General features: G+C 56.0%; 1 protein-coding gene across 8 annotated transcripts in view; it reads left to right on the forward strand.

The window, feature by feature from the left end:
* LOC134519808 (ankyrin repeat and fibronectin type-III domain-containing protein 1-like) overlaps positions 1 to 18,279 on the forward strand; it is a 262,952-nt gene that overhangs the window by 218,988 nt on the left and 25,685 nt on the right. For 6 of the 8 annotated variants that reach the window (XM_063344461.1, XM_063344462.1, XM_063344460.1 and 3 more), the window contains one exon: positions 1,407 to 1,535. The exons of the other annotated variants lie outside the window; for them this stretch is intronic. In XM_063344461.1, the coding sequence (XP_063200531.1) occupies positions 1,407 to 1,535 (129 nt within the window). The remainder of the gene's footprint in view (positions 1 to 1,406; positions 1,536 to 18,279) is intronic. 8 annotated transcript variants of the gene reach the window in all.

Genomic DNA, 18,279 nt, shown 5'->3' on the forward strand with positions numbered 1-18,279 from the left:
AAAAAACTGTTAGCTGGTCGTGGTTGGCTTAATTATTGTGAGGAAAGGCGGGGAGCTCTCGTTTCTGAGAAATACCTTCTTTTTTTCTTTCTTTCTTTTTTTGGAGGTATTTTGTTTGGTTGAAGCCAGTCAGAACTTGAGAGGAGAGGAGGATTTGCTTTAGCAATGTGTGTAGGTTCAAAGTGTCCCCCCAGGTCTGTCCCTTAACCCCGGGGACGTCTGTCAAATCGCTCCTGTCCCCTTCCCTGCCCAGCCCGACGCCGGCTGAGTGGCGGGGGCAGGTCGTGCCGGCGCAGGACCGAAGGAGGAGGAGAGGCTGTCCCGGCAAGTGGCAGGGCTGGGAGGTGGCACCAGTCCCCCCAGCCTGGTTGTGCGCCCAAATTGGGGCGTCCCAGCTCCCCAGCCTGCTCCTCCATTGCTCCCACCTGTGCTCCCGGTGAATCGGCATCAGGGATGGGTTGTGGTGCCGCGTTCGGCTGCGAGCCGGGTGTGCCGGCCCTCGGCACCGGGGCCTCCGTGTGCTGCAGAGGAGAGCGGGGGGCTGCGGGGCTCTGCGGGGTCTCAAGCAAATCTCATCACTGGCTTTCTGCGTGCCCTTGGTCTCGGAGACAGTGCGGTTGTCCCTCGGGACAGCGGTTCTCTTCTGGAGAGAGCCGGGGTGGAGGCGGGGTCGCAGCGTGGCCCCAGAGCCTGGGGATGCTCTTCTCCCTGGTCCCAGGAGCTGGGAGCGACACCGGAGCATCCCACCCGGTGGGAGGGGGCTTTGTCAGTGCAGATGGGTCTGGCAGCTGAACCCATTTGCTTGCAGGTGTTTCTGTTTCCTCCTCCAAAACATTTCCAACGTGGGCTGATTTCCATGTCAGCCCTCATCAGGAAAGCCATCCCAGTGTTCGAGAGCCCCATCTGGGAGGCCACAGGGGCTCTGGATCTTCTCCAAAGGAGCGAGTGGCCGTGGCACAGGTCCGCTTTGCTTCTGTCTGCCAATGCTTCCCTGGCTGCCTGACCCCTCTCGGGCAGGCTTTGCAAGAAGCAGAAGCAGATGGCATTTCTGCAGCATTGGCCATCACCGGTTGGCGCTTTGGGCAGGAAAGTGCAACTGAGGGAGGTGATTGTGCTGCACTGGGGAGCAGGACCCGGTGCTAACTCAGCCTGCCAGGCTCCTGGCTTCGGTTTTGCTAACAGCACACCACGGACCTGTGCTGGTCCTGGCTTTGCAAAGCGATGCTAAACCTGCTGCTGCTCCGCTTCTTCCTCCTGAGGCTGGTGCCACCCTGTTCTGGTGCCGCTGACCCTCCAGGAGCCCCCTCCTTTCAGCTCTGAGCATCGCCTGGCTTTGTGCCATGGACCTGCCGCTGGGAGCCGGGGTGCTTCAGTGACATTAACGCCTTTCCTCTCCCCTTCCCCAGGTCGGAAAGCAGCCTCTCTAGGTTTGCCCACCGCTTGTCGGTTAAGCAGAAGCAGGAGAAGAGAAGGAAAGCTGAGTATGCCTCGGCCGAGCTGTCTGCCTTCCGGCCCAGGTCTCTGAGCATTGAATGGTAAGAGCTGCAGGACAGGGCTGGGGGAAAGGAGCTCCTGCCTCTCCAGTTCCCCTGCTGTCCCCTGTCCCCACCGCTGCCACTCTCTGTCCCTGTCCCAGCAACATCCTGTGGGACAACACCCCTTCAAACCCCTCCGTCTGCTGCAGAAGCTCCCCCCAGGGCATCAAGCCAAAACATCCCACCTTGTCCCGGTGCGGGGAGCAGCGGAGAGCCCCGGCAGCTCCTTCCTTGGGCTGAAGGAGACCCCAGGAACTGAGCCACGGGCGTCTTGCAGGGCTCACGTGGGACACGGACACGTGTGTCTGCTGGGCCAGGGCACGTGAGCGCACAACCTTCGGCAGCCCCGCCGCCGGCTGCTCCTCTCCCCTTCCCTTTCCACCCCATGCTCCTTACAGGAGCTGCCGCAGGATGCATCCCGCGGCCCCTCACTGCCCAACACACCTCCGTTGGATAAACCAGAGCCGAGAGCCGCAGCGGGATGGCCGCAGCGATGTGGGGACACTAGGAGCCACGGTGGCACCCCACTGCTGCCGTGCCCGGGGTGAGTGGGGTGAGGGGCTGGGGCTGCCCCAGCACGAGCCACCCTCCGGGGCAGCCCCACTTGCCCACCCTGGAGGGATGCAGTGCTCCCTCCTTCCCCGATGCCACTGCGGCACCCGTGGGGCCCCTCACACCCAGCACAGGTCTCAAACTGCAGTCCCTGCTCGAGCAGGGAGTAATTTATCCCGGGTTTCTAAGCTCTGATGCAACAGCCTTGGAAGCAGATCACAGTCAACCCTCCCTGCATTAGAAGTGACCTGCTAAGGATATTTAAAAGACCTGGAAATTGCATTGCTTTCTGCTTCCTTAGATGGATAAAGAAGGGTAAAACTTAAAAAAAAAAAAAGAAAAAAGAAAAAAAGAAATGCTTAGAAATTGCAAGAATGTCGAGTTTGGTTTTCGTTTTCCCTGCTTTTTTTGGAGATCTTCCTGGCATTTATTGTATGTTCTAACACTTGAGTGTGAGGTTGCAGAGTCCTCCTCAAAGGCTTCCTCTATCTGTGAGGTTAGTTAGGCATCAAAGCTAACTAGGTATTAATGAGGCCAGACAAAGAATTTAAGCTATTTGGTGACAGATTGCTTTCTTCTCCAGCTGCACAACTTTCCTCCCTTTGCTGAATCGATGTCATCAGGAAAGCTGTTCTGCAGTTACTGTGTATCTTCCAAATAGACAAATATGTGAATTTGTGATATACCAAATAGGAAAAGAAGCAAAGAACTCATTAAAACCAATCAGAGTTTCTCTTTATTCATGATAAAGACGCAAGAGAAGTCAGTAAATCTCTTTTCTCCCTTTAAATGTCTATTTGAAGCCCCCAGATCCCATTTTAGCCCTGCCGTGTCAAGGTATATTTGTGGTACAGTTTCACTCCCTCTGTTTCCTGGGGGAAACCATCTGTCTTGGATTAGTTTGCAAAGCACCTTGTACAGCAGCGACGCTGCAGCAGTAGAGGATGCTATTTCATGGGGTTTTTGTAAGCCAGCTCAGAAATGAGCTCTCGGTGAGGAGGAATCGCCTTTGCCTTTCGTTTGCCACATGCCGCTGCATTGGGAGAGCGGGGCTGGAAAGCACGAGGCTGGGAAGAGAAGGACACGATGTCACCGCTCCTGCAGGGACATGGGCATAGCTGGTCTGGCCGGGGGCAGGATCACTGCTCTGTGATTTTACCCCTGGCTGGAGACACCTTGAGCTGGACCAGACCCGGCAGCCAGGCTGGGGTGGGCCAGGGTGCTGGGGGTCGCTGGCACTCAGAGGAGGGGTGACCCGGGGGGGGGTCACAGTGACGATGAGCTGTGTGGGCAGCAGCAGGGCGAGGACCCTGCCCACCGCCCGCTCTCCAACCAACTCAACGTGCTGTTGACCCTCTCCCTGTTGCTGTGGTTAAGCGGAGAGCCCAGGAGTAGCTGCGTTGATGCAGTGTGGGAATTTAATTAGTTTTTAGGTGGAGGCAGCCCAATTTCGAAAGAGCGGCCGGGGGCGCCCCTGGCACACGGAGCGTGAGTGCTGCCTCCACGGCAGGACGGGTGCGCTTGCAGGCAGGTTTCCATGCGCGCCGGGGTGCGTGTGCCTGCGCCACACATGCACGCTGGCGCTCAAGGAGGCACCCAGAGGCTTTTCCCCCGCGCGCAGCAGCCGCCTCTGCAGTCGCATCCTGCAAAGGGAACACCTGGCCTTTTCCCTGCTGGGAAACATCATTTCCCTCCTTCCCCCCATACATCTTCAGGGATCCATGGTGGTTGTAGCGGGATCAGCATCCTCACATAGTTACTCCAAAGCATCGTGAAGAGCCTTTGAAGCCACGGGTGCCTCTGCCCGTCCTCGCCCCACACCTTGCCCGGGAGCCCCCCGGCGGGCAGGCAAGGCGGCTGGGCGCTGCGGCCAGCGGGATGCGGAGCTTGTGCCCTTGCAAATCTACAGGTGCCTCATTGGGCTTCCAGAGCAAATAGCTGCACGTGTCGAAGGTGTGCGTATTTATAAGTTTAGCCCAAGGTCACCACTGCGTCATTTTACCCGCCTGCATGCAGAGGGTGAGTGTCCACCCTGTGGACCATGGTGGGGGTTCAGCTCACCTCCTGTGGGCAGGAGGGGGATGGAAAAGTGGTGGGTGGTGTTTTCCCAAATCAGCAGCTTCTGAGAATCCTGCCCAACTTAATCCCAAGGCTTGAAGGCAAGGAAGAGCTCGTGGACCTGTTGCCAAGGAAGAGGCAGAGATATAAGCACAAAATCATCAGCGGCCATTGCTTTGAAAAGTGTCTGGTGGAGGGATTAGTGTTTTCTGCCTCAAATTCCTACCAAAACACAATCAGACCCTTGTGTCTGTGCCACAGGGGAAAACAACCTTGCATCATCCCCACACAGGGCAAGCTGAGCCAGTTTTCCAGTGTTCCCAGTTCTTCAGGTGCTCAGGTTGGGCTGGATGGAGCCGAGGTAGGAGAGAAGGAGCTGTGCAGTGTCACAGTGTCTGCCTGACACCGTGTCCCCTGCACTGAGTGCTGCCAGGTACGACGGGGACAGTAGATCCCTTCACCTCCCCTTGGCCCTTCGGACACCTCGGAGCCCTGTGGGGAAGGTTGCTGGGTGCTGGTGTTTCTCTGGGCCAGGAGATGCAGTTATTTGCTGCCACAATAAATAAGGTGGTGAATGTCCCGCACTGCCTATGAGGGGATGCTTTCGTCGGGGGTCTCGTGGTCCCTGCGTCCGTCGGAGCCGGTCTCCGCATCTCGGCAGCTGGGACATGCTGGCGGGTCGTGTTTCTGCCCGGCACAAGGCCGGCTTTATTCGCACAGCACGTGTTTATGTGCTGCACCAGGCGAGCGGAGCGCGGTCCTGCTCCTGAGCGCGGCCGTCAGCAAGCGAAGCCTCGTTAGTTCCACTTATTAAAAAAAAATTGCTGGGGGGGGGGTAGCGGAGAGAAGGCAGGGAAAAAGTGAAGTATTGAGAAAACACTTCTTGCATTCATACGTTGTTTACTGAAATAAATACTTCATTATTAGGCTTTTTTTAGGCTATTTTTTTTTAAAAGCCAGCGCCACAAAGTCCCCAGTGTTAGGGCCTGTGAACGTGCTGTATCACCTCAGCCCATCGCTCCTGGTGTCTTGCTGCCGGGGAGGTGCCCGGAGAGAAGCACCATGGGGACCAGGGCGACGCAAGGCTTTCCCAAGTTTGGGGGAGAAACCTAGGGGCTGCTCCTCTCCGCTTTGATTTTGGTTTGCTGATTCCTTTCTCCTCCTCTTTGCTGGACAGTGCGTGCTGCGGCTCACAGGGCACCGAGGCGGCTTGAGCTCCAAATGAGGAAAAAACTGGCGGTTGAAACAAGGAAGGATTTTTGGATCCAATTCATTAAAGCTCTGCTTTCTGCTGGTCTGTGATATTAATCTAGCTCCAAAGCCCAAATAGCACGAAGGCGTGCGAGACAAAAGCACTCTTTATTTGAAGCTCGCCGCCTTCTGCCGTTGGAGTGAAGAAGTTGAGAGCTGGCGGCTCCCGTGGAGCCTTCCCGCTGTCCCTACAGCAACCCTGAAACGCCAGCAATTCCTTTTCTCCCCCCTTAGGGCGAATCGAGGCGAAGAGAGCCTCCTCTCCTCTTGTGCGTGTCACCTGAGAAATGATCCACGTTTGTCTTTCCTCTTAAGGCGAGACTTAATCCAATAACAGGGCTGCGATCTGCTGGCCAGGCGTGCGCCAAGCCTGGGAGCCTTTGTCCCCCTCTCACAACCTTCCAGCTCTGGTGCTCGTCGGGAGTTCCAGCCCTGGCAGGTTTGTCCTCCTGGCATCCCTTTGTCTCTTCCTTTTCCCTTCCTACCTCTCGGTCTGGTTTTCCTTCTTCCATTTGTTCCACTGCTTGCCTCACACTCCTTTTCCCATTCTCACCTCTTCTTGTCCACCCTGATTTTCCTCTCAATTTTCTTCTTCTTGTTTGTTTACTTCTACTTGCTGCCTTTTCTCTTGGGGCTCCTTGGGTTTGTCATGTCGGCTGGCCTCCCTGTGATCCGTGATGAAAATAGCCTATTCCCATGGTGGCTCAGGAAAAAATGCAGCGCATTCCTCGCTTCCCCCGTCCCCTTATCTCGGTTCTGCTCATTGGCTGCCCACCACGAGCTGCAAAAGCAGCGCTGGCAGGAGTGTGTCGTCTGGTGGTTAGACAGGCGAGGAGGCGGCCAGCGGCTCGGGCTCAGCCCTGCTTGCTTCTTGTTTTGCTGCCTGACCCCTGGCACGTCGCTGACTCTCAGCTCCTCGCTTCCCCTCTGCCAAAGAGGGGTATGCACAGAGACCCAGCAGCTCCGAGTGCAGACGGTGCCCGCTGGGATGGTAATCATAGAACCATAGAATCATAGAACCATAGAATCATAGGTGCAGAGTTGTTTCCCCGCGATATCCCAGCACCAGGGCTGGGCGTAAGGGTATCCCTCGGTATGGGATGCAGCCTCCGGGCACAGGAACTGTATGGGAACCGCGCTGGCACCATTGGACTGGCAGAGGCAACGCACACGACTCTGCTGCCGTGCTCTGCCCCCTGTTTCGGGTTTGGTTGTCAAGCAAAAGGTTTTTTTAATGGAAGCGTTTTCATGAAAGTTACTCAAAATTTTATAATGCAATAATGTTTCCCCTTGGTGTGGAAATTCTCCCAAAATTGCTGTGCTGGGGTGCGAAAGCCCTGCCATGGCGGTGCCTGGCAGTGCTCGGCCTCCTTCCATCGCTGCTGTCAGCTGGCGTGGGCAGGCAGCGTGGACGACCTGGCCCCATCGGCAGCTCCTCGCCTTCCGCCACCCAAATGCTGCCTTCCCGTGGGAGGTGCCGAGCTGCCGGCTGATGCGTCTGACTGTTCCCGAGCCAGGGCACTGCAGGGCTGCTACTGCAAAGCTCCCCGAGAGCCCTGTGCTGCTTCCATCGCAGTCGCCTATGCTTCTGCAGGACTTGCCCCAGGACTCTTTGCTTGACAGTCGTCTGTTTGCCAGGAGGAACCAGCAAAGACGTCAATTGTCAGCTGCTTTTTTGGGAGGTGGGGAGGGGCGGCACCATAAAGACAGAGGGCTCAGAGTTTCACAGCCCTACTCGAGCTGTCTTATCCTAACTTAATCCACACGTCCAACAGGAGGCTTGGAGCCGCTGCTCTTCCCAGCCAAGGAAGCTCTTAGCCTGAGCGAGAGAAAATAAGAGGGAAAACCACCCTGAGCCTTTCCGTGGAAGGGAAGGAGTGCCAGAGCCTGCGAGGTGTGTGGGCATCTGGGTGCCAAGAGATGCTCTGGGCAGGCTGCGATGTGGGCACTGCGTCTGTCCTGGCTGTGGTGAGGGGCAGCCAGCCTTGCTGCCCCCATCCCACCCGTGCCAGCCATCGATCTGGGGTGAAACACAGCTGCGCCCCAGCTCGGTTGTGCTGAGCACAGGTCCTGGATGGGCCAGGGCGGTGTTGAAACGAAACGCGAGGCGCTTTGTCTCGACTGGGAGCGCTTTTAGCCCTCGCTCGGGAACAATGGCCAAGCTATGGGGTCATTTGTTCTGGTATTTCAGCAGCTCCTCATGATTTATGGGATGTTTTGTTCTGCTGCTTGTCTTAGCTTCCCCCTTTCCACCCTCCCCGTCTCCATCCCTTCTCCATTTCAGCTCCTCCTCCCCCCGCTCCAATTCCCCTAATAGCTGTGGAGCCTCTCTGCCTTATGAAGTCATGGTATCTGTGACTTATTGAATTAGCCGTATGGGAGCTGGACTTCCACCCCACGCTGTGGTCTGCTGGGGCATCCCAGCTGCCCGGGGAGCCAGCCCACAGCAGGGCCCCTTGCCCAAGGGCTCCGGCCAGCCTGAACTTCCCCCGGTGTGGCAGATTGACGTTGCCATCAGCAGGCTGCGAGAAAGTCAGTTTACGGGCGATAAATGTGGCTGAGAGGAGCTGCAGCTCCAGTGAACAAGTCTGCAGAGGCTCCCCTGGACCAGGGCAGGACGGGAGGCTGCCGGCTCCCGGTGCTGCCATCCCCCCACCCTTCCAGGACACCTCTCCATGGGCAAGGTGGACACCCCAGAGCTTTCGGTGTTGAACTAGGCATTGGGGGGGATGTGGTTCAAGAGCTTGACTTTATCCCCGGCACCTTGAGGATGGCCACGGTCAGTGCTTCTGGGTGTATGGGGGGGAGCAGGAGTTCACCCCCCCGCCCCAGAGGACAATGATTCACCAGTGACTGTGAGGGACTCACTGATAGGGATGGAGAGGAGCGAGCCCTCAAAATACCTCCCTGAAAGTTAGGTTTGCCTTTAGGAAAATGTTTAAAGGGAATAATTTATTTGTGGAAAATCACGTTTTATCCTCGTTGCCTGTGAGTCACCTGCAGACAGAGAGAGGCTGAAGGGTAAGTGCTGTTCTCAGCGACACCGATGCTCCTGCTGCAGCTGGTCCTTAGCCCGGAGAGGGCTTTGCAGCGTCAGAGGAGTCCTGGTCCATGCAGCGCCGCGTCTGCTGCCCCATGCTGCCAGTGGGGAGCTGGGAGCACCCGGGCTGGGGATATGGGTGGAGAAGGGAGTTCAGGGCCATCCAAATCTGTAGGGTCTGTGCAAGGCCTGCGCCTCCCCTCCTGATGCCACAAGCCTCCTTCAGCCCAGGTTTCCTCCTCGTCTGGGGAAGAGGCAGCTCAGCTTGTGATTACGAAGAGGCTGGAGCAGTTGGGAGAAGACCAGGGGCTGGATCCTCTCTCTGTGCAGTGTTGTGACCTGCTGCCGCAGGCGCCGGCTCCGGCAGGTCCAGCGCTCCCGTATGGATTTGTTTCTCCTGTCACTTCAGCAGGAAAAATTGAGCCCTCTGGGAAAGTGACAGAAGGAAAATGTTCAGGGAAGACTGATTTCCAGGTTCTCCCTGTCTGGGACCAGAGCCCGCAGCCAGATCCTTTACTCACTGAGAACACAGGAAGCAAATATCATTTATTTAAAAGACAAATTTAAAATATTGTGCCAATGCGTTGTTCAGGCCATTTCCCCCTGCTGGTAGCTGATACCTCCAAGCCCCTCTAAGATTATTTCTCAGAGCTGCGTATCTTTTATCTCCAGCACACTTTGTTTTCTCTCAAATGGCCCGTTTGCCTGATTTGTTTTATTCTCATCATCTCTCTGCCATTTCCCGTGGCCTGGCTCCGCAAAGCAGGATGGATGCCATGGTCCCTGCTGAGGCATGTGGGGGATGCTCTTCATCCTGTAGGATCTCCCACTGGTTCTTTGCCGTGGAGGGGCCCATGCCCAGAAGGTGCCGGTTGCCTGGCTTTGTACAGCAGGCAGCCCAAGCCCCATGGTTATGCTGGGGGGCAAAGTGCAGAAAGGCACAATACTTGGTATGAAGGGGAAACCTCATGGATGTCTAAATCGTAGTGTGAGTCAAGCCCTTCCTGATGGCCCCATGGATCCTCCACACTGGTGTTCCCACAGTGCTGGATTTGGAGGGTCTTAGCTCTCCCAGTCCCCTTAGCCAGCAGACAAGAAATATCTCAATATATTTCTTTTAGTGGCAATATCGATACAGTCATTGTTCCTTACTAGTGGTTGGATCTTCAGACCTGCCAGCTTTGAACCTGGCTTCTCCATGGGCCGATGTGCACTCGGGGAAGGGCAGTGTAGGTGATTCGTGTGCCTGGAGCAGCCCCAGCAGGACAGTTGGTGTGCCCCAGCCCCTGGGCTGCCAGGCTGCACGTCCCCCAGCCCTGCAACAGCTTTGCCCTGGGAACAGAAGGGATTGCTGGGCTGGCTGCCAGTGCTGCTGGAGACGCTGGGGTTGGGAGGTGCAGAAGCATCAACATTTCCAGATAGTCCTGACAGCCGGCGCTTTCAAGGTATTCGAGTACTTTCAATCCTCCCTTACCCCTTAAACAGCAATAGTCCCGTTTGTGCAGGTTTTTGCTGCTCTTAGATAGTTTCCTGCTGGCTGAGACACTTCTGTCTGCCAGAGCTTCAGGAACCTCCTGTTTATCTTCCTGGAGAGAGTCTCTCAGTGCCAGGTCAATATTGGACCTACTGGCTTGGATGCTGGCAGAATGGGCAGCGCTCAGCAGAGAGACTAAACTGGAGGTAGGAGTCGGCCCAGGACACTGGGATACTGAGGACCAGGTCCTTGGATATCTTGGGATCTCTCTCCATCTTTGCTTGAGTCTTTCCTGCTGTCTGCATGCTCGCTCTTCAGACCCATCCCTCTTACCCACCTTTCTTCTGCCAACTTGCTTGGTTTTCAGAGGAGGTTTGCGAGGCCAACTGAACTCCACATCAGCTGAGCCTCATGGCTGCTGGAGGTCAGGGAGAAGAAGTTACAATCCTCTGCTCTTCACTTCCAGATTTCCTCCCATTCTCCCCAACATTGAAATATTCATCCATCACCACCCTTTACAATGAGAGTGGTGCGACACTAGCCCAGGTTGCCCAGAGAGGTGGGGGAGGCCCCATCCCTAGAGTCATTCAAGGCCAGGCTGGATGAGGCCCTGAGCAACCTGATCTAGTTGAAGATGTCCCTGCTTCCTGCAGGGGGGTTGGACTAGATGGCCTTTAGATGTCCCTTCCAACCCAACATTCTATTCTACCCCAGTGCATCCTGCAGTAGCTCACTGCCCAGACACATTCCTCTTCCCTTCCCACTTTGCCTCTGTTGCCTTTCTTTGCACTGCTAACAGGGTGGGCGGGACAGGGATGAAGATCTTCTGCCACAAAGAGCTGCTGGGCGATGTGGAAGGGGTTCATGCTTTGCTTCGGCCAAAGTGGAATTGGACACCTGACAGCAGTTGCCAGTGCCATCAGGAGAAACTGCACCTGGTCTTCCCTCTGCCCGTGGTGCGGAGGTTCACCTGAGCGCCCTCCAGCTCTGTTCAGACATAGTCTGGTTTCCACCCAAGAAGTGGCCCAAAAGGGCCTGTAAGTGCTCACCAGTTAGTAGCTGGGGGGCAAATCACTCCTGCCTGAAGTCAGGGCAGGCTCCTTTACTGATCGTCTGCTGTGAAAAGCTGTTGTTTCTGAGCTTTGAAAGGCTCCGAGGAGACCTTGTAGCAGCCTTCCAGTCCCTAAAGGGGGCCTACAGGAAGGATGGGGAGGGACTCTGGATCAGGGAGTGTAATGACAGGACACAGGGTAACGGCCTCAAACTGAAAGAGGGCAGATTTAGATTGGATATCAGGAAGAAATTCTTTGCTGTGAGGGTGGTGAGTCCCTGTCCCAGGTTGCCCAGAGAAGCTGTGGCTGCCCCATCCCTGGAGGTGTTCAAGGGCAGGTTGGACGGGGCTTGGAGCAACCTGGTGTGATGGGAGGTGTCCCTGCCCAGGGCAGGGGGGTTGGAACTAGATAGTCTTTAAGGTCCCTTCCAACCCGAACCGTTCTGTGATTCTGTGACATTATGTGGCAGCACTTGTTAAGGACGGAAGCGAGTGCAGCTGCTGAGCTGAGCAGAGCTCCAAGAAACGTCTCTTCTTGGCCTTACCCGGATTGACTCTGTCCCACTGCCCCAAAAAGAGCCATCATCACCTTTGGCGGGATGATGTGGCTTGTTGAGTTGATGTTCTCCATGCAAACCCTACAGGTTTCCGAGCGCATGGTTGTTGCAGACTCTGAGATGGCAGGGACTGCAGGTAGATCCTGCAGCATGGTTACTCCGCTCTTCCCACAGTCTTGTTTCTCCTCTCCATCCCCAGCCTCCACATTTAAGTGCTAAAGTGGCCAGGGGAGAAATGACCTAGATGAAGAGAGTAGTTCCCAACCCAAACTGACTCATCAAAGTTTCTGAACTTCACAGAGGAAAGATCCCTGGGCTGGGCTGTCGTGGTTTTGGCAAGGGACAAAGTGCTGGCCTGGGGCATAGGTGACCTGGCTTCTCCTGGCCTGCTGAGTGACTGATGGCAAGATCTGCCCCTCTTTGTGCCTCAGTTTCTCACTCTTTAAAAGGAGCACAGCAATGCTGACCTCTTTTCTCAGGCGCTTTGAGACCTGTTGATGAAGGAGCTGGCATTAGGATGCTTGGTAACTGGGGTCTTCTGCTGGCAAACCCATTCCCCCAGCCCCAGGGAGAAGATGTAGTCTGGCTCTGAGCTCAGAGCTGGCAGGTCGAGCTTTACTGTTAGCCTTTGTAAGTTTAGGATTGCAAGGAGGAGGAAGAGGAGACAGTTGGTCAGAGGCAGTGGCAGGTGTGGAGGTGGACAAATGAGTCTTTCTGGATCTGAGGAGATCTGGGCAGGTCTAATCGTAAAACAAAGTCTTTTAAATGTCGCTGTGCACCGGGCTCCGGAGTCAGAAGGTGCTCGCTCCTGCCGTGTGATGGAGCTTTCGGCCTATCTGCAAGCCTGGTCTACATCAGAAGATGTAAGCCTTCAAGGAGAGACTCATCGATGGGTCGGTCCCTGCTGCCTCGTGCCAGTGAGTGGCCTGGAGGGCAGAGACAGCCCGGTGAGGTTTGGCTGGGTTTCTGGTGCAGCGAGGGACTGCTGAGCCTCTGGACCTTGTCAGAGAGCAAAGTTGGGTGAAGGAATGGCTTTGCTGGTGAGCGAGCAGGTCATCTGAGGCATAACACGTGCCAAGGCACTGCCGGGGATTTTGTCGCTGCCCCGTGTCCCTCGCGGGCAGCCAGCCCACCTCCTGCTCCATCCTCCCCGTGGTGAGCCAGGCTGGCAGCGCTGCCGTGCTTCAGGGGCAGCTCTGAGCCAAGCCCTGCCATGCCCCGCGCCAGGCGGGTGCTTGCGGTTAGGAGAGCTGTGTCGGGTTTCCCTGTGCACTGAAATCCCACGAAGCAGCGGGCCAAATCCTGGGAAGCGAGGAGGCTGCTTCTGGAACAGATAAGCCGGTGTGACATTTAGCTAATGCTCCTGCTTTCCCTGTCTACACTTAATGTCTTGCTGGCTGTCCAAGGGGCTGTCTTCTGAGGGAACCTCAGCTGTGAGCGCGTTCTTGGAGGTGGATAAGCCGGTGCAGCACTTGCCTGCCTTCTGTGCAAGTGGACGGCTGATGCTGCCAAGAGGTCCCATCCTCCCAGCGCTCTCCTGGCCCTGCGCTGTCCCAGTCACGAGCTCTGGAAGGCTCGTGGCGAGCAGAAAAGCAGCTTTGCTCATGGAGCAAAGTTCACTCCACTCAGGCGAACTTCACATGAACTCGTGAAGTTTCTTTGGCCATTTTCTTTCCTGACGATGCAGGCAGGTCAGGAAGAGGATGCTGTATTGCATGGGGACCCAAAGCTGCCTTCCTTGTGCACCAGCGTGCTCACCTCATCCTCCTGCTGTGCCATGGAGGAGGTACCTGCTGCCTGAGCAGCTGCTCTTCACCCCAGCTAGAAACACCAGCAGATGGGTAGAGCTGTCCCTGGGCTACACTGGGACCATGCTGCTCTAACTGCTGCTCTCTCTGGTCTTAAGGGGGATGACAGGCACCCCCTTACAGCACACTAAAGTGACCTGCTCAAGGTCACCCAGGTGGTCTGTGACAGAGGTAAGAGTTAAATCCCACCCCCCTCCTCCTGCTCCCACATTTCACCCGGAGATCACACTTCCTAGCTTCGACAACTGCGTTCGTGCCACACCTTTTGGTCTGCCGTCAGAAAAATGGGGTGTAATGGAGGAAGAGAAACCCTCCAGGCTGAGGGTTTGTTGGCACATAAATTGGCAGGTGTGGTTGCAGCCTGAGCCAGCCTGCGTGAACACAGGGGACAAGGGGTGGCATCCCAGAGCAGCATGTGCCACCGAGAGGAGCTTCCCAGGTCCATGAGCACCTGGGTGCCAGGGAAGCTGTCTCGCAGCACGCAGCCAGGAGAAGCAGGGTGAGGAGCATCGTGGGATGAGCAAGGTGTCTCAGGAGCATGAGGGTGTCTTCACTGTCCAGGGGATGGCAAGGGGGAGGAAGGAGAGAGCAGCACCCATTGTGTGTTGATGCCACCAGCTCTTTGAGGTGTTTCCCAGCCATTTAGGTCTGGCTCGAAGCTCCTGCTCGGTATAACCATGTGAACAGGGATCTCCCAAGTGCTTTGGGAGATCCCAAGTCTCTGAGGTGCTGGGGTCGGCGTAGTCTCCTCTCGCCCAGTGCTGCCACCTCCCATCTCCAGGGCCACCTGTGGCCATTGGCCCCTGTCACCCTTGCTCTTCTGTGCTGCAGTGAAGTCATCCTCGTGTGCTGCCCTGGACAGCCAAGGAGGGCACCTCTCACCCGACACATTGATTGTAGACGGAGCCAGCAGACGCCTGTTGTTAAGGCTGTATAACACTTTCCAGCGGAAGTTTGTTTGCTTCTACCTTTGCCAGACTTTAACTGTTTGGACTGAATTTTTTCATGCTTGCTCTGCCTCAGGAAAGAAAACTTTCTCTTTTTTTTTTTTTTTCTTTTTTTCAAGTTTCAGCAGAAGGTTGGGGAAAAAAGGTGGCTTTGCCAATTTGTTTTTTTTTTTTTTTTTAGCCTTTTTTTTTTTTTCTGTCTCCCGTCTCTTTGTTTGAGGACTTCTGGTGCCTCCACGCTTTGGAAAAGAGACTTGAAATTTGTCAGGGGTGGTGCATTCCTGGTGGAAATCAACACAGATTTGGTCAGATTGTTAGCCTCTGGAAGGCATGGTTGTGCATGCTTGGAAGAGCTCTTCAGGGGTTAGCTCCTAAAGTCCCCGTCTGCAAAGCAACTCTGGCCACTGGACCCACTGCTCTCCAGCTGCACCGAGCACCTCCCAGTCCCTTCTCTAGAGGCACCCCCTTGCCCACAAAAGTCCAGGTCAGGAGTGGTGGCTGCAAGGAACCCTGGTGGTTGTTTGGTGTTCCCCAGTAGCAAGTCTCAAAGCACTTTACAAAAGACGACATTGTCTTTATCTCCGTTTCCCATGCGGGGAAACTGAGGGACTGGCTGTGGACATCGCCTGCATCTCGCCCTCAGTGGTGGGACAGGAATAGAGCTCAGGTCAACTTGGGCAGTGTCTTGTCTCTAGACCAGGAGAAGCTGAGGCAATACTCAGTAAGAGCAGAGAGCACGTCCCAGTGCTCCCATGTCCTGCAAGACCTTGGGAAAGGGCATTTGCACCCCTGCCTCTCCCATGGGTGGGCTTAGCAGCACTGGTTGCATCAATACATGGATAGGTGAGTGTGTTCTGATGGTCGGAGGTTTGACCTGAAGATTACTATAGTTTTTAATGTTGCTCCTTTATATTAGGCTGGAAATCTTTTCTACTTACTGTCCTGGGGTCTCTGACAGTTCCTTCATAGGCTCCATAATCCTCAGCTTGAGCTTCTCCACCTGATGGTATCTCAAAGCTTTCTGCAGCTAGAGGGAGAATAAAGTGACACATGTGGTGGGAAAGCTCAGGTCTAATGGAGGAAGTAGACAAACCTCAGCTGCTGCCACTACAAGAGTGCTTGAGCACTTCTGGGGTGTTTTCTAGCAAAATGGCAAAAAAAAGAGTTGGCTTCTCCCCTTGGACTGCAGTCTTTGGACCCTGATGCCACTGGAGATTCATGGAGGGAAGGTTGGCTCCGGCATACATGAATGCTTTTGTAGTTGGGTGGTAGTGAACCAGCTCCTCTGGTGTTGCCCTGGGTGGTGCTGGCTTGAGACTGGCACCAGGGCTACATGGTGGAGTTGGTCTGTCACGTCAGAGGAGAAGACCCTAGTGGGTACTGGGCAGGGAGCTGGTGGTGGAACAAGCCGGGAGCAAATCCTGGCATGAAGCTGTGCCGAATGCGAAGCCAGCCTGGGACATGCCACCAGCAGTCCAAGATGATCCCCAACGGGGAGGTGGCTGTTCTTGGTAGCAGTGCCAGGGACACCCTGCGGGTAGCGGCCAGCGTGCCCAGCGCTGCTGGTTGCCTTCCAGCCTTCCAGCGGGAAAGGGGTTTTCTGACTCCAGTAACATTTACCAGCTGGGCAGCAGCTCTGGAGCCGGGTGTGTGCGTTTGTCTGTTCTTCCATTGTGTCTTGGCCGTCGTCTCCTCCTCCCCGCTGAGATCAATGTCTGTGGCCTGCCTTTTATAACCCCTTTGGGTGCAGCTCTGGAAGTCTTCAGCCAGTGGTGCTGGTTTTCATCGTGCAGCTTTGGCGCACTTGAGTAGCTTGGTCCCAGTCTAGCTGGATGGCTTGTGTAGGACGATGCACCGGAGGTGGGTTTCCACCAGAATGGACATCCCAGTGTTGGGCTGGGGAGGTTCCCTGGAGGCCTGTGAAGCGCCGGTTGTATGTAGTCGCCTGGGGATAGACACCAGCCACACGTATGGGTGAGTGAGCTCAGGTGACCTCCAGAAGTCCTTCTTTGGTCAATTTTCTTCAATTTCATGGTTTTGGAGAAGAGGTGGATTCCCATGAAAGCCAGCTTTCACTAGCGTATTCTTCCTGGTGGCACCAGGTGGCGCAGGAGGTTAAAGGATTTGCTTGTCACCTCTGCAGGTCTGGGTTCAAATTGATTGCCTCTCACTGCTGTGATGAGTCTGTAGGTCTCAGCCCTCATGGCATGTGGCTGTGTCCCCGTGCCAGGGCGAGCTGCAGCCCCAGGGCCAGGCCGTGGGGATGCGGCTCTGGGAGCCCCGTTTCCAGCAGCACTCGGAGCTGAGCCAGCATTTGAACCATAGTGGGGGGCCTGGGTGCATGGGTGAGGTGGAGCCCCACTGTCCCAGGAGTGGCATACGGTCTTGCGGGGGAGCCAATCTAAGGGAGGAGAACCCCAGTGGGTCTCAGCAGGGTGAGGAGGAGGAGGAGGCAGTGTGGGATGTTACCTTGGTGCGAGGCCATGCTGAAATGCAGAGCATTCCTCCCACACAAGTCTAAGCCAGCATGGGGGAAGACACGTTAGTGCTTCTTCCTGGCTCCCAGGGGGTCCCAGGTGTTTCGCTGGGGTGCAGTACATGGTGGCAGCCCTCAAAGAAGCTGGGACAATGACATTCTGGCCCCCTGTGGCCCCTTCTCCCATCAGGACAGTGCTCAGATGCAGCCACTGGCCCCGCGCAGGCTGAGGTTGCCGCAGCAGCTTCTCCAGTATCTGGCCCCACTCCCTTCCAAGTGTGTCAGGGCCCGAGCAAGGGGACAGGACCAAGCTTGGATGAGGATGGTCTTACATCCCTTCTCAGTCCTCCCAGCATGGCAGCCGGGCCCTGGCTGCATAGCTGAGCATCCCTACGCTGAGCACCCACCCTCTGCTCTGGCTGGGTCCAAGCTGGGGCCCTGCGACCCCATCGAGATATTTTTTTCCTCCCTCCTTTTACCTTCGGTGATCTTTGAGCTGAGACCAGGCGTCGTATGACTCAGCTTCTGCATTTGATACCCCCGAGAAGAGTTTGCACACATGCATCTGTGGCACAGAGCGCTGCTCGTTCCTGGCAGGCCAAGCCGGGATAGGATTTCTTCCTGAAAGAGGGGCAGTGAGTCCCCACTGCTCATCCGCTTTTAATATGCGGAAGTCTGATTTAGCCGGGATGGTGCCAGCAGGTCGGGGGTGTCTTCCAGAGCACTGCTGACCTGCTCCAGCATCCAGGCTTGTGAGATTCTGGAAGGACGGGAGGAAGCGCCGTTGCAATGCAGAGCAGGTGCTCGGCCGGTCCCGCTGTGCTTTGGAAATCTCCATCCTCCTGTCCCTACCTGCAAAGGTCCAGCTGGTTGCAGGTGCCAGCAGCATTGGGCACATTTTGGGTGCTGGGGCTGAACTCCTAGTTCTGGCAGTCGGTGTGGGGCACGGTCAGCAGAAGTTGACACCGATGTAGATCCTGTGAAGGGCAGTTTGGGTGCTGACCTTTAGGTCCTGTCTGTTTCTGCTGCCTGGTCCCTGCGAGCAGCTGGGGTCTGGAGGCAGCTCACGACCCCAGCAAGGAGCCCCCATCCAGCCCCCGGGGGTGACCTCCCTCCCCGGGGTGCTGGGGAGCACACGGTCACAGACCCTGCAGTGCAGAAGCTTGCAGGGGGCAGGGGTTTGCAGGGCACGGGGGTTTGCAGGGCATGGGGTTTGCAGGACGCGGGGTTTGTGGGACACAGGAATTTGCAGGATGCAGGGTTTGCAGAGCACAGAGTTTGCAGGATGTAGGGGTTTGCAAGGATGTAGGGGTTTGCAGGGAACAGGGGTTTGCAGGATGCAGAGTTTGCAGGGCACACGGTTTGCAGGGGACAGCGTTTGCAGGGGACAGGGTTTTGCAGGATGCAGGGGTTTGCAGGATGTAGGGGTTTGCAGGGAACAGGGGTTTGCAGGATGTAGAGTTTGCAGGGCACGCAGTTTGCAGGGGACAGGGTTTGCAGGGGACAGGGTTTTGCAGGATGCAGGGGTTT

Source organism: Chroicocephalus ridibundus, chromosome 8 (genome assembly GCF_963924245.1).
Source record: "Chroicocephalus ridibundus chromosome 8, bChrRid1.1, whole genome shotgun sequence".
NCBI lineage: Eukaryota > Metazoa > Chordata > Aves > Charadriiformes > Laridae > Chroicocephalus > Chroicocephalus ridibundus.